Raw genomic sequence first — 15,910 nt, 5'->3', positions numbered from 1 at the left:
TTTTAAATTGGTTCATTAATATATAGATCGATTATCTTCTGATTCGGAGAAAAAAAATTTATCTTCTGATTCACTATAATACAATATGTTTATTTGAACTACTACTTCTTCCTTCTACTTTTACTTGTCATAAATTTTCAATTATTTTTATCAAATCATTTTTAAATGAAGTTTTACTATGCGATGACCATAGATTTTGATAGAAATATTTAACTTTTACACCCATAAGTTTTCAAAATTATTGAGAATATTCATAAATTTATATTTTCATTTTATAATGAAAACGTTCCTTAAAAAGTCACGACAACAAACATAATTAATATGAATTTAAAAAAGAGGAAGAAAACAAAAGTAAAATACCATCGATTTGTATACGAAAAACAATTATTACTACTTAGTACTCATAAGTGACTTCTAATAGCAAGCTCAAATAAATTTTTAGTATTCGGTGTTTGATATTCACATTGAAATTCGACTAAATTTGAATTCACGTAAAAGTCCATCATTGAGGGATAAAATGTTTCCAAACAAAAATGACTTCATATCCAACAAAACTCAAACTCAAAACTTCAGATTAATAATACAGAAATACTTACGATTACAGCTCTACCACAACTCTTGTTCATAACAAAATATTTGTTGATAGCAATTCTCGTTGTTAATTTTCTAACCCGATATTCAATATTTGTATTGAAACCCAACTAAATCCGATAACGAAATTATATCGAATATATTTTTAGTATTCTATATCGATATTCATATTAAAATTCGATTAGATTTGAATTCACATAAAAGTCAAATTCAAAATTTCTGATTAAGAATACAAGAATACTTAACCGTTACAACTCTACCACAACTCTCGTTCACAACAAAATATTTGTTCATAGCAATTCTCGTTGTTAATTTTCTTACCCAATGTTCAATATTTGTATTAAAATCCGACTAAATCCGATAACGAAATCACTTTGTGATATGCACTTATATATCCAATATATATAATTTTACATCCATCTTCCCTGAGCTGTCACGTATCAACTTCCAAATAGAGAAGCCAATGCTGCAACTCTTCAGCTCTACCAAGCTCTGAACAAACCCAAAAATGGCAGAAACCTCATACCCCCCAAGTTATTGATCAGTCGACCCCCCCCCCCCCCCCCCCAAGTCCTCTGGTCACGTGACCCACCCCACCCTTCTCTCTCACACCTTTTAGCAGGTAAAAAAAGGAGAACTGTAACGTCAATTTGAAAAACTTTTCTCTCTTCTCAACTCTTTTTCTCTCTCTAAAAGTTTATAAAATGTGTTTCTGAGTTTGAATTCTTGGTGGGTTTTGAGAAAAAATGGAGTATTCTTCTTCAGAAAATCTGGATGATGGAGAGTTATGGCTACCTTCTGATATTTTTCCAGTAGAAGAAACTGTTTCTTCTACTAATAATAATTATAAGCTGAGTTCTTCTCTTTGCTGTTGTTACTCTTGTGTTCTTCTTCTTCGTCATCATCATCACAATAATCATAGCTCCATTTTCATGGCTGAACAAGAAGTATCTGCTGCTATTTCACTTCTTCAATACCGTACTTATAATACCCACAGTGTTCCAAAGCCATTTCCCATTACTGAGGTAAATGGGTTTTTCATAGAATCTCTAATTTTTCGTTACATTAGTAACTGGTATTTTGCTCCGTTTTGTTGTTTTTCTTCGAATTTCGCCATTGTTGCAGAGGTTCAAAGCTTCTTCTTCGTTTTTACTTACTGTTTTTCTCGATATTGCAGCGGCGGTTCAGGCCGGCTGAGAGGTGCTGTAGTTGTACGGATTGTTCAATTTCAGAGTATTTTGAACGGAATAGAAGAGGAACAGAGCTGCTTCTAACCGGCTCACCACCGGTTTATCCACCGGTTCAACTTCAACACCAGGTAGAACCGAAAACTTAATTTTTGTTCGGTTATTTCTCGATTTTCAACTTTCTCTTACAAAATTGGTACAGGTTGAGAGTTTGATGGATGCAAGAGCTCTGATTTTACAGAAGGAAGAGCAGAACCGGTTCATCAGAATGCAGAGAAGAAACCTCGGCCTAGACCGGTTCACCGGAAACCGGGTTTCGCCATTTGTGGGAGGCGGTGTCAGTGGTGGTTTTGATGGTGAAAGTAGTTCTGTGAGAGATTATGGTGGAACTGGCGTCTTCCTCCCAAGAATACCCACCAATATCAACAACAATGGTAGAAAGAGACAAGGCAAGTCAATTAAATCATTCAGCTACGTTGCTCGGATTCTTCAAAAATGTTGACGGATGCTTGTCGGATCCTTTAAAATTAATGTAATTTTGAAGAATCCGATAACGATAAGGGTGTGACAACATTTTAAAGAGTCTGAGCAACGTAGTTGTGTTGAGTTACTAATCTCTTACTTTTGAACATTATTTATTAATTGTTGGTTATCATGATTAATGAGCCGAGAGGTCGATGATATCTTTTCCAAACCTCACTTGTGAAAATATATATGTTGTTAGATTACAACTAGATTCAATGTAGAGATCACAACGGTGCGAGTTTAATTTAATTCGCAAAAATTTCAACATGCTTTGCCTTGCTCTTCATAACATTTTCTCCTATTCTCCATCCGTCTCGCCTCGTTGCCATCCCTAGTTCAATGTGAATATACATGCCCTAGTCTTAGTTTAAAGCTTAACAAGTTGAAAGGCATTGCTATCACATGCAAAATGCATACACTTTCCGTTTCAATTTGTATGCTTAATTTTTGTTTGACTAGACTAGTAATTAAAAAGAACAAAAAAAAACAAAGCTTTTGTCATGTAAGTTAATATAATATGTATGACATTTGGTAAGAGGGGTTTGCTCATATAGTAAGCGTTTTCTACTTTCGATCTTAAAGTTGTGGGCTTGAATCATCAAGAGAACGAAAATGTGAGAATTTCTTGAGTGGTAACTTTTTTTTTGAATGAAATTCTAAGTTTAACTTGCACGTACCTTGACTAATTCTACAATAGGTATGGTATAATTCTATCTACCAAATCTTGGATAGATTGTGTGGTATACCTAGTATGAACAAGTGTGTCACTAAAAGGGGTAAGAGTGTTGTGCTTAAATGAAGATGGATATAATTTTAACTAGATGGAACTAGTTAGAAACACCAAATCACAAAGTACTTAAAGATGTAAATCTTGAACTAGTGTTGATAAATTATTTTTAGAGAATAAGAATAGATCCTTGTGGTTTGATCCCTTTTTGAACTCTGTGCATAATAAAAGCTTAGTGCATCGAACTGTCATTTTAAGAATATGATGTTCTTAATGATGGTAGAATGTTCCATTTTCCTTGTTTGGTTTGCTAAGAAGTAGAGGAAGTGAGAAACAAATTTTATGACTTATTCTTAGGTGAGTTAGCTGAGGGATTATTCGAAACAACCTTTGTATATCTCAAGTAAGAGTAAAATCTACGTATATCCTATCCTCTCCTATTCAAACCCTATTTTGCGTGACTACATTAGATATGTTGTTGTTCTTAGCATAGTTAAGTTATTATAATTATATCACTCTGAACTTTTATCAATTTTTTATGACTTGTTCTTAGTTGAGTGAAATATTTTCCTTGTTTCCTCTTTTACCCCTTTTTTTTCTGATAGGGACACATGAAAAAGTGGTTTTTTGGGAAAAGCAACTGGCATCTGACCCTCTCTTATATCTTTTGGTTATATATGGGTAGTTCATACTGAAATTTCCTTTCTCATATTAAATGTTTGGCAGTTTTGTTTTAAGGGGAGGATTTGTAATTTGTTGCATTCTTTAGTTAGGTTGCTTACCTCTTGAATGCTAGCCCCCCTACCTCACCCCACCCCACCCTCCAAACAAAATTAGCCCATGAAAACATAACCCGTCCAAGTATGGTTTGTTTATGACCCGTTTATTAGCCTATTTAAGCACAAATGGCTTTTGGGTGGGTCAATAGTCCGTCTTTTTACTAACTCATCCTATTTCAACTTACTCAATTTCAATTTAACCTGCCCATTTGACACCCCTTCTAGTAGCTACTAAGATGTGAGCAAGATTAAAACTAGGTTATGAGAATTAATGATTGTTTATTCACAAAAAAGGTCATCTCAGTGCATGAATCATCTCACTTTCACTCAGGGTTTGGAGAAGAAGGGTCATACACCAAAGTAGTGTAATGTAGACACCCTATCTCGAGGCAAAATAATAACCAATTCCACTGCTTGAGCTCATAACCTATTGAATACCTTTATCCTTACAAGGTACACCACTCCTCTCATATTTCACTTGTGGGATTACACTGAATATGTTGTTGTTGTGAACCCTAGCCTATCGATCATACCGAGATAACTTTATTATTGCTCAGATTTTTCATGTATATGTAGTGTGCTTTTTTGAGAAAGTTTTTGTAGGGTCAAATTCTGATTCATTTTTCTGTATGGCAGGTGGTAGAAATGGGCAAGATGTTCAACAAACTAATCAGAGATATCCATGCATATGAGAAATGGCAAAAACCTAAAGAATTGGACCTATTGATATATAGTAGTTTGATCTTTAGATATAGTAATTTGGTAGATTTAAATAATTGAACTTAGCATATGGTTGTGCGTAATTTTTATCTAATTGCCAATTGTCTTTTTGAGGGAAAATGGTGAAGTCTTTTGGCAAAAGGGCCTATTTTTAAATCTTTCCCTTTTTTGGTGTCTACATATGACAATTGTAATGTGACTTCTCTTTAAATATGTGTATTATAATAAATGCTTCTAGTTATGGCCACACATGCCATTTTGTAAATTGTTGTGACCTTTTGGATTTAACTTGGTTTTTGGAAAATAATATTTGAGGTTTGGATTAGTTTATGAGTAAGTGTGTAAAATTGGTGGGAGTTCATTATGAGAAATATATTGTTTGTGGTAAAATACTTGTATTAATAATTGTATTTTAAAGAGCGTGTAAAGTACAAAGTGAATAAATAAAAATAAATGGAGAGAGTAATTGATTGTTTGCCAATTTTGATTGGTGAGGGTGTTTTAGGTAAACATATTTTGCCTTTAGGAGACAGATGAAAAGACTCATCAATGAAAATTCATGACACCAAAAAGTAGTAGACTTGTCCTAATCCTTGGGTTCTCCAACTTTACTCTGTTCTTTATACAGAGGAAGTCTTGGAATAACGATAAAATTATTTTTGTATGACTTATATAAATTAAGGTTTGAGTTGTGAAATTAATATTGTGTCAAGATAGATTGAATATCAAATTCCTTTGGGTATGTGGTCTTGCCCTCGACTGACTTTGTGTGAGCATGAGATGTGAAGGGTAGTTTTGAAGCAATTGTAGAGTTCTCCACGTAAACGTAAATATTATGAGTTTCAAACGTGAAATCAATCACTACATAAACTACTTATGTCGTATATTCTTTGAGGATTAAGACCTTTCAACTCCTTGTCAGGTGATATATTTTATGTACTAGATTATTCAATGTGTATCTATGCTTTTTATCTGGCGTGTCCAAAAATAAGTCACCATTATATGTGTTACGGATAAGATGCATTTAACTCAAAGAAGTGTAAACCATAAGACAAATATCAATTACAAATGTGTCCAAAAAATAAATCACCTTTTATATATATGTTACACATTTGAAAAAAAAATGTAAACCACAAGACAAATATAAGTTACAAATGGAATTAGGATAAACGTTAAACAAACGTGTCCAAAAAAAATAACCACCCTTTATAGATAAGATATTTTTTAACTCAAAAAGATGTTAGTCACAACTCATAAGATATACATTAGTTACAAATGATTAAAATACACATTTAACAGATGTATCCAAAAACAAATCACTTACGATAAACCATAAGATAAAATATTAGTTACAAATGGTTGATATTCAAGCCCTTCCCCTCCAATTCTTGCGTTAAACTCCACAATTTTTTTTTGTGTTTAAATCCTATTTATCTATTACACATTCAATTCCATCAACAATAATTAACCTCTTCTCCACTTCAAAAAAAAAAAACAAAAAAAAAATCCCAATCTTTTCACTATCATTTTCAATATTTTTTCTTCTACTTCTTCATTATTATTATTTTCATATATTTATCTATCCTTCTCCCTATTTTTTTAATAAAAAGGGTGAGAGGGAAAACAAAAATATAATTTGAAAAAAAAATAAAGTTGTTATAATCATGGATTTCTCAAAAGATATTGAAAGACAAAAATCAGTTATGGGGTACCCTTCAATGGCTAGACACAACCAATATATTTCTCATCAACAAACAATTCCTTCATCATATAACAATTCTAGTTTTATTATGCCTAGTAATTACAATAATTACCCTAATAATAATAATAATTCATATAGTGTGAATTATTCCCAAAAGTATTTACCATTGCAAGATCAAATTGGTAACAATATCAACACTAATTCAACGTCGTTCGGTCGTTATGTAACGACCATGATGTTAATATTGGTTATGTCGATGATCATGTTCAGTATAGTCATCTGGATGCTATTCGGAAAGGAAAAGCCTCAATTTCAAATAGTATCGTTACAAGTTCCTATAGGACTCATGATCACAAGTACCTCAATGTTAGGTAATTGGCAAGTCAACATATCAATGAAAAATCCAAATAATGAGCTAGATATAAAAGTAAATCAAGGGAAAGTTGGGATTTTCTATGAGACAAATTTATTGGCTGAGAATATTATTGATCCTTTTAATTTAGGGGAAAAACGTTCCACTTTCTTATTTTCCAATTTGACAACGTTACCTGGTACCTTCCTTGAAAAAGGAATTTTGTTAGAAGCTAATGGATCAAGAAATGATTCCGGGGTTTTGAGATTTGCGGTACAAATTAATATGGGGTATGAATATTCTTCCAAGACAGAGTCAAAAAGAGAGAGAATTAGGGTTTATTGCAATGATTTGAAAGTTCAATTTGGGCATGGGTCTAAAGATAAAGGGGAGTTTATAAAAGATGAGAGTGTAGATTGTATCGGAACCACAATATGAAGTTTATGAGTTGTTAAATTAATTGGTTGTTGCCCTTTTACTAGATTAGAATTTTTCTTTTATCTTTGTACAGTTTCTTTTTTATTTTCTTTCCTTGGGAATAGGAAACAGTGTAAATTTACAATAGTATATGAAGACATTTACTTTAAATTGTATTTTGCAAGTTCTTGATTTTTCTACTAAAATTTTTATTTAATTTGTTTTTCACTTTTCTTGAATTTGGGTAAAATTAATTTCGATGCGCTAACATAGGAGAATGAAGATTATACTGAACGTCAAAACTTGTAAACAATGAATTTTTTATTTTACATGTTCATGATATACCAAAATTAAAAGTGTCAAATAACTCAAATTTAATTAATGAAAATATGACTCGCCTAACCCAAACTTGGGCTGGTTGGATTGGTTATATGTTCATTGATGGATCATTTTGGACATAACCTAAATTAATCAATCTAAAAGTTTGAGCTAAAAGCCTTGGCGATGAGCAAAATCTCCAGAAAGAGACGAAAACAAATATCTGATATACACATATGGCATACATATGGCATACATTTTTAGGTGTTGATTCCTCACAGTTGACCTATACATATAGTTTGAAAACACATACTTTGAATTCAGTTAGTTACACATACAATTGATGTCTTCACATACATCAAACTTTTACTTTGAAAATTAAACACGTACACATCTATAGAGTTTAAAATCAGACACCATATTCGCGCGACTTCATCTAGAACGAGATATTGTATACGCACGAATATAGTGTATTTTGCTATATTTTGAATGGAAAACAATGAGCTATATATTACCAAAATGAACACTAAATAGTGCTATTTATGAATCTTCTCTTATGTATAAGTGAGAGCTAAGGTCTATAAAGGCTAATGGGCCTTAGGCCTCACATGAATGGACTCATTTGATAGAAGATCAACCAAATGGACTACAGTCTAAGGTCCAACTAGGCTTCTATTTTAAAGGCTTGTTTGATTGGGAATAAGTAACTTCGGGATTAGTTATCCTAGAATTGTCATTCCATCTCAATGAGAGGTAAAATAAACTTATAATCTCGGAATAACGAATCATGGAATAACATGATATAATCTCAACCAAGCATGAAATAAATTCATCCTAAAAATTAATTTCGAAATTAGTTATCCATTATTCTTCCTCCCAAATGAGCTCTAAGTCGTTTAGTTGAATCTAAATAATCATCACAAATATTTACTTGGCCCAAAATTAAGTGAAACAACATTTAAATGCTAACAATTTCCAACTTATTTTCCCAAACATAGAAGTCGGATCTAGAGTATAACATATGAACTTAATAAATCTTAACTTGAGGCCATTTTGGGAACTTCCAATCTCTATAACAACCCTTTTCTAGTACCATTTTTTTTTTTAAATGTATATTATTCTATCANTGGCCTCACATGAATGGGCTCATTTGGTAGAAGATCAACCAAATGGACTACAATCTAAGGTCCAACTAGGCTTCTATTTTAAAGGCTTGTTTGATTGGGAATAAGTAATTTCGGGATTAGTTATCCCAGAATTGTCATTCCATCTCAATGAGAGGTAAAATAAAATTATAATCTCGGAATAACGAATCATGGAATAACATGATATAATCTCAACCAAGCATGAAATAAATTCATCCTAAAAATTAATTTCGAAATTAGTTATCCATTATTCTTCCTCCCAAATGAGCTCTAAGTCATTTAGTTGGATCTAAATAATCATCACAAATATTTATTTGGACCAAAATTAAGTGAAATAACATTTAAATGCTAACAATTTCCAACTTATTTTCCCAAACATAGAAGTCGGATCTAGAGTATAACATATGAACTTAATAAATCTTAACTTGAGGCCATTTTGGGAACTTCCAATCTCTATAACAACCCTTTTCTAGTACCATTTTTTTTTAAAAATGTATATTATTCTATCATAATAATTATCTATTTATCAATAACAAAATGCGTCACTTGGCGTAAATCTTAGTCCACACATGTCAACAAATTATAAACCATCAAGTTATACTTCGATCCGATGTTAACGCTTACTTAAATATTTTGAACTATCAATTTTTTTCTAGTACAATTTTGATTAGAATAATTTTAGTTTCACTTTCATGTGAGTTTCTTTCTATCTTTTTTTCCCCTTTCTTAATCCCCTATATTCTTCTCTAATTTTTCTTCATAGAATAGATTAGAAGAATTCATAGGGGATTTTTTAAAAAAAAATTAATTAAAATGGGAAAGGAAGAAGAAAAACCAGTTTTGGGATATCAAAAATCAGAATATTCTTACCAAACAAATCCTCAATTTTACCAATCAGACCCTCAATTTCATCAAATACATCACCCCGCCTATATCGAGCCTAGTCCGGGTTACCCTAATAACCCGTCCATACAACAACCTTATCAATATTACGAATATAATTACCCTGCAAGGCCACTACCTTATGTGTCCCCTGACGTAGATCAGGGGTTCTCATTTGGCAGAGTCATGCTCTGCCTAATGCTTTTTTTATTTTTATTTGCAATGATTATAAGCATGTTCACTATGATGGTGTTCATGACAATAAAACCTACATTCTATTTGGAATCGTTCGAGGTCCGCTCGTTTGATTTATCAGGCAATGGCGGACCTGGGACAACATTGAAGGCTAATTGGGAGACGAAAATATCAATTAAAAATACAAACACTAGGTCATCAGTACTTGTGAATCAAGTTGAAACATCCTTGGTGTATAGATATGTTGCACTAGACGTGTCTTACATGGACCATGTCGAGATTCAGAAGGATAGTAACGTCCAGATACTGGACGCCTTCTCTTTCCCTAGCTCGAAACGAACGTTTAACGCGGATTCTGCGGTGAAAGAAATGGCTAAAGATAGACAACGAGGGCAAATTATGTTTGATTTGAAACTTGAGGTACAACTTATGGTTAAGTCTAATGTTTTTCATAAATCAGAGAAAATGCGTTTGTTTTGTGAAAGAATTACATTAGATTTTAAGAATACTACTTCTAATATTCCAACATGGAATGGTAATAAACATGAATGTGTATCAGGTTTATGATTTTTGATGTAATTATAATGTAAGAAAATAAAGTTTATAAAATTTTGATGTATACAAATTAGAACATAGGTAAAATTGAGTTTGAATTTAGGATGTTTCATTATGTTATGTTTTCTTGTACAAACCATTGATTTATGATGAAATGTTGTGTTTGTGTTATCTTTTTATTGTTTCATAAGTTGTTGCTATGTTGGATGTGGTATTATGTTATACTTGATTAGTTGAACGTCTATCGGAAATGATAGGTGTTTTATTATGTTATGTTTTCTTGTACAAATCATTAATTCATGATCAAATGTTGTGTTTGTGTTATCTTTTTATTGTTTGATCATTAAGTTGTTGCTATGTTGGATATTGTGATAGTATGCTATACTTCCTAAGTTGAATGTCTATCGGAAACTGTCTTTTTACCTTTATAAGATATGAGTAAGAATGCGTATACATCATCTTTTATATTTTGACAAGTACGTATCGCATATTTTTTTAAGTTCAATAACCGTTTAAGCAATGATTCTTAAAATTTTCTTGTACCTTTTAAATTAAATGTTTCCTACCCCTAAAGTGCTTGCTCCACAATTGATTTGATAAATCATTCACTTTATTTTAAAAAATTATTTAACATTACTTTAATTACTATCTTTTTTATAATGCATCCTTCATTTGTCACTATATATAGTAACACTCACCTTAATGATTTCATTTGTCAATTTTTGAGTAGGGTCTTTTTTTTGTTTGCTTCTTTTATTTTAATTTTCTTTTATTCTAAATTGTATGCAAATTGCTAATAAAAATTTGATCTTCTTTTTCTCCCCACTTTTCATTTGGACTTTTCTCATTGATGGAATTTTCCCACTGACTAAATTTTTCTATTTTTATTGAAGATCAACTTTAAGTCCCAAACTAATGACATCTTTTTTTCTTTTCTAGGAAAAGAAAATAATTGTGAAAACATTATAGAATTGGGGAAAAGATGTTATAAAATAGGGAGGAAAAAAAAGGGTTGTTGACCAAAAGATATTATCGGGACGAATCTGATTTTCTTCACCTCTTATATTCGAGTTTTGAAAATAAAATGAAAACTTAAATAGGAAAATCAATACCTTTTCTTATAATGGATTTTACGCAATGCAAAATTCAAATTTAAGGATATTTGAAAATGAATATCGAGCACCGAATAAAATATATTTTTTTTAAAAAAAAGGGAAGTGTGACAATGTGAACAAACTTGAAATGATTTTTTCTTAAATTCTACTCCCTCCGTCCCTATTTACTTGTCCACATTTCCTTTTTTAGTTGTCCCTATTTAGTTGTCCATTTTGACAAATCAAGAAAGGACAACAAATTTTTTCCTATTATACCCTTATTTACACTTCTTGAAAATTGTAAAAGTGTATGTTGTTTCCCTCCAATTTATTTCACTTGAATTCAAATAAGTGGTTATAATTTTGAAGTGAAAAGTTGTCATAAGGGTAAAATTGTAACTTCACTATGTTAATCATTGTTGCCTTAATCTGTGTGCCATTTCTAAAGTGGACAACTAAAAAGGGACGGAGGGAGTACATAGTAATTTGGAATTATTGGAGAGTTCAAACTTCAAAGAAGATGTTGTGGGGCCTTTTTGGCAGTACAAATAATTGATTTTTTGTAGGAATAAAAAGTGTCATGACTAAAAAAAAAAGAAGGTATTTTTACTTTTTTGGATCTGAATATTGGATGATATATACTCTATATAGGTAATAGGATAGACCGTGAAGTTTGAGTAATTTGAATTTATTTTAGAAAATTTCAATTTTGGAGGTAAAAAAAGATAAAAATTCTATCAAAACGATTCTATTTTTAGTGTTCAACTTGAAATTTTCATAAAAATTATTGTTGAGTGTGACGATTTTTTTCGAAAGTAACATATTTTTGATGAATTTAATATGAGTACGATATTATTTTAATATGATCCGAATAATATAGGCTTAGACAATATCCTTTGATTCTTGTGCTCTTTACTATGCATAATTTTAAGGGAAAAATGTCTGAAATATATCTGAACTTTGACCGAAATTGTTGTAACAATATCAAACTTTGGAAAGAACCTTTTGCTCCTGCACTATTTAATAGTGTATTTTAAAGGTACATATGTGTCCATGTGGACATCATAAATATTGCATCATAATAAATAGTAATGTGTCCACGTGGGCACATATATACCTCTAAAATACACTATTAAATAGTGAAGGGGTAAAATGTCTTCCATAAAATTTGGTATCGTAACAACAATTTCGACCAAAGTTAGAATATTTTTCAAACCATTTTCCCCTAATTTTAACATGATTTAACAGATATGTTTCCTGAAATTTTTAATTATTAATCTCAATAATTATTTTTAAGTGATTCGATANATACACTATTAAATAGTGCAGGGGTACAATGTCCTCCATAAAATTTGGTATCGTAACAACAATTTCAACCAAAGTTAGAGTATTTTTCAGACCATTTTTCCCTAATTTTAACATGATTTAACAGATATGTTTCCTGAAATTTTTAATTATTAATCTCAATAATTATTTTTAAGTGATTCGATAGTATCAAAAACTTTTTTTTTATTAACACTATGTATGCATTTTAATCAGCCAGCCACAATATTCCACCTACTAAAATACAGGAGCATCCAGAAGCCTTTTGTTCAAGGGTCATTCTCATGAATTAATTAACTTAATTTTGTAAATTGAGAAATCTATTTTTTATATACATTTATGGATCAAATGTTTTATTTTGAGATTTTTTTTTTCTCCATTAGACCTACTTTTCTGTATCTTTCATAAGCCAATAATTGTTTTCTAACATTTAGCAACATTTTCAATTTCATAAATTTTACCATAAAAGATTTTTTTCATTATTTTAGCAATATAATTTTGACTTCTTGCGCTATAACATAAAAAAAGAGAGAAGAATTCAAGAAAAAAAATTTGTTCTACTGATTCGAGATGAATATTTGTTATCGATGGAGAAAAAGAATAGCCATAAATTCCAAATGATCAACAAACTATTGATTTCTTTGTCGATAAGTTCTAAACGGGAACAGAAATATCGTAATAAATTTGACTCATCAAATTAATTAATACGTGTATAAATACATTAAAAAAAATTATTACTTAGAATCTATAAATTTAAAATTCTTTTATCAGCCTCTTAAGCCTATATATTCTATTGAATCTATTTAATAAACACCATTTTGGGAACATAAATTCCCAACTCCACATTTTTTATTCTTTTGAATTTTTCTACAATATGGTCTACAAAAATGAAGTTGAAAGGAAAGTGCAATAACAATATGTAAAACCGACAATACTTTTAATTAATTAATTCACATGTGAGAGTCAAATATTTTTAAGCAAACAATTGTTGACTTCTTTAAGTAAGTCTTTGGGGTACTGTTTTGGGGGCGGCTAATTGGAAAATCCAAACATAGGCTACTCACAAAATTTCGATATTCATATTAGAGTTCGATTTCATTCAGGTAAAAGGGTAATTGAATTCATTATGAAATAGTGCTCCCACGAGGATTGAAATTAAAAGTGAAAGAATTTCAATCATCCCAACATAATTCATAATAATTACTTACAAAATATCATTTTTATGGATTACAAATTCATTTCATTAAAAAAAAAAAAAAAACACAAATTAGCTATGGGTTATTTTTATGGCTAAAAAAAAAGATTTTTTAAACATATATAAATTGATCGAAAAAGAAAAGATCTACGAGCTAGACATCCATCATGGTCGAGCTATTTTTAATTTAAGCAGTTAGACAAATAAATATACAAACTATTTATTAGCTTAGTTCTTCTGAAAAATTTGCTACTAATTCTATTTATAATGAATTATGAAAAAGAAAATGTATATATCTAAACTATTTTGGCAATAAATTAGCTCTGATTATTTTTACAATCTATTTTCTTTTTTTAGTATTTGGTTATTTAATAGACATTAAGATATAGCTTACATTAGAGAGATATTAGAAGAAAATCAAAGATTAGGCAAACGGTAGGTAAATGAATATCATGACAAAGAAAATGATATTATTATTTAATTGACCATTTTAGAGTGGTTGATTGCATGAAAAAAATATTCATCTTATCACATTATGATATAATATAATATATATATATATATAAATAATAACATACCAATTTGATTCTTCTTTCTTTTAGTCTTCTCTTTTATTTTCCTTCTTACTACTTATATTTTAATGTATATGTTATAGTTTAGTTAAACGTAAGATTAAAAAAAAATATAATCTTAAAAATATTATAATATGGTCACTCCTAGTGTTTCAAATGCAACAAGGAAAACTCCATGACAACATTAATATTGAAGTTATTGATGTAACAAAAGTCATCGTTCGATTTCATTTTTGAAAATTAGTTACTATCTTAAAGTTTAAAATTCAACAAGTAAAACTTTAAAATACTATCTTATTTTTTATTTTATTTTTAAAATTGAAATTTTAGGATAGTAATTATGTTTTAATTATACAAATTGAAAGTGACTTTTTATTAATTTTTCATATTATTAACACTACTCCGCTCCTCCACAAATTTCATTGTCATCATAGTTGAGATGTTAACATCTCCACTCAATAACATATTGGACTTTTCTTCATGCTAAAAAACAAATTTAAAAAAAGTACAATATTTAATTATAAATTTAATTATTATTATTATTATTATTATTATTATTATTATTATTATAAGAATTTATAAATTTGTGATACTTCCATCTGTCATATTTATATTAGACCTCATTGTTGAAAATGATAAAACAACTTTGTAACGTCAATTGAACTAGAATTTTCTCTTATGTTAGGAAGATTTAATAGATTATATATAATTCAAAATAATAATAACTTACTTTAATATGCATGGTATAACTTAAAATTATTTTTAGTTAAAACTTTTGAAACCAAATTTTAAATGCAAAAAATCTTAATAAGAGATGCTTCCTCTTTTAACGACTATAATACGTTCCAATTTTAAATAAGTTGTGTAACATGATGGCATCTTAATTTAAAATAAGAGTCGGAATCAATGGAATATAGAAGAAATGTTGCGCATATAAATAAGTAAGTCTTATACTTTAGTGATGTGTTTCAAATTTGTATGAGTCTATATTTAGAATAGACAAAATCATTTTTATGTCAACGACCTTGTTGATGATAGATCAGAGTTCAACTGAATTAAGATAAAACTTTTTAAAAAATAGAAAAAATCTCTAAATTATACTAATCTAAATTCAGAACGAACAATATCACTAACGCATCATAATGAAAAAAAATAAAATAAAGAAGAAGAATACCATAGTCGTCGGTTGGTGAGCTGGATGAACTTTTTTCCCTTTTATTTGGCCACCCAACACGTGTCATTTACTGCTTTTTTTCATATTAATTAATTTAAACATTTGTTACTAATCATTTTTCATAAAATAGCAAAAAAAAAAAATGAAAGTAAAAGTTAAAAAGAATCACTACACATGCATGCCTAAGCCTTTTTTTTTAAAAGAAAAATCTTTGAGAAAAGTGCTCAACTAATTTTAGGTAATTATGTATATAAATATTAATTGAAGGGAAGCTTCTGAACGATTTTATTAATGTAGTTCAGATTATGAAAACATAAATACACAAAGAACTCAAGTGAATTCATCATATATTATATATAAATCATAGGTTTAAACGATAAAAACAATCAATAATATTTATATTAGAATAAAAATAGGTTGTCTACGTCATATCATTTGAAATATCACCTTTTTTTTG

The 15,910-nt window shown here is 29.7% G+C and overlaps 2 protein-coding genes across 2 annotated transcripts; both read left to right on the top strand.

The window, feature by feature from the left end:
• Nucleotides 1-1,277: 1,277 nt before the first annotated feature.
• LOC125865478 (uncharacterized) lies at nucleotides 1,278-4,766 on the top strand. Its single transcript, XM_049545680.1, has 4 exons — nucleotides 1,278-1,616; nucleotides 1,769-1,909; nucleotides 1,981-2,227; nucleotides 4,446-4,766. The coding sequence occupies exons 1-4, from the start codon at nucleotides 1,338-1,340 to the stop codon at nucleotides 4,499-4,501; spliced, it is 723 nt and encodes a 240-aa protein (XP_049401637.1). The 5' UTR covers nucleotides 1,278-1,337; the 3' UTR covers nucleotides 4,502-4,766.
• Nucleotides 4,767-9,591: 4,825 nt separating this feature from the next.
• LOC125859987 (uncharacterized) lies at nucleotides 9,592-10,107 on the top strand. Its single transcript, XM_049539853.1, has one exon. The coding sequence runs from the start codon at nucleotides 9,592-9,594 to the stop codon at nucleotides 10,105-10,107; it is 516 nt and encodes a 171-aa protein (XP_049395810.1).
• The last annotated feature ends 5,803 nt before the right edge of the window (nucleotides 10,108-15,910 follow it).

Source organism: Solanum stenotomum, chromosome 1 (assembly GCF_019186545.1).
Source record: "Solanum stenotomum isolate F172 chromosome 1, ASM1918654v1, whole genome shotgun sequence".
In the NCBI taxonomy this organism is placed as follows: Eukaryota; Viridiplantae; Streptophyta; class Magnoliopsida; order Solanales; family Solanaceae; genus Solanum; species Solanum stenotomum.
Note: the sequence above shows the minus strand (reverse complement) of the source record. Positions and strands in the feature narration are given on the sequence as shown.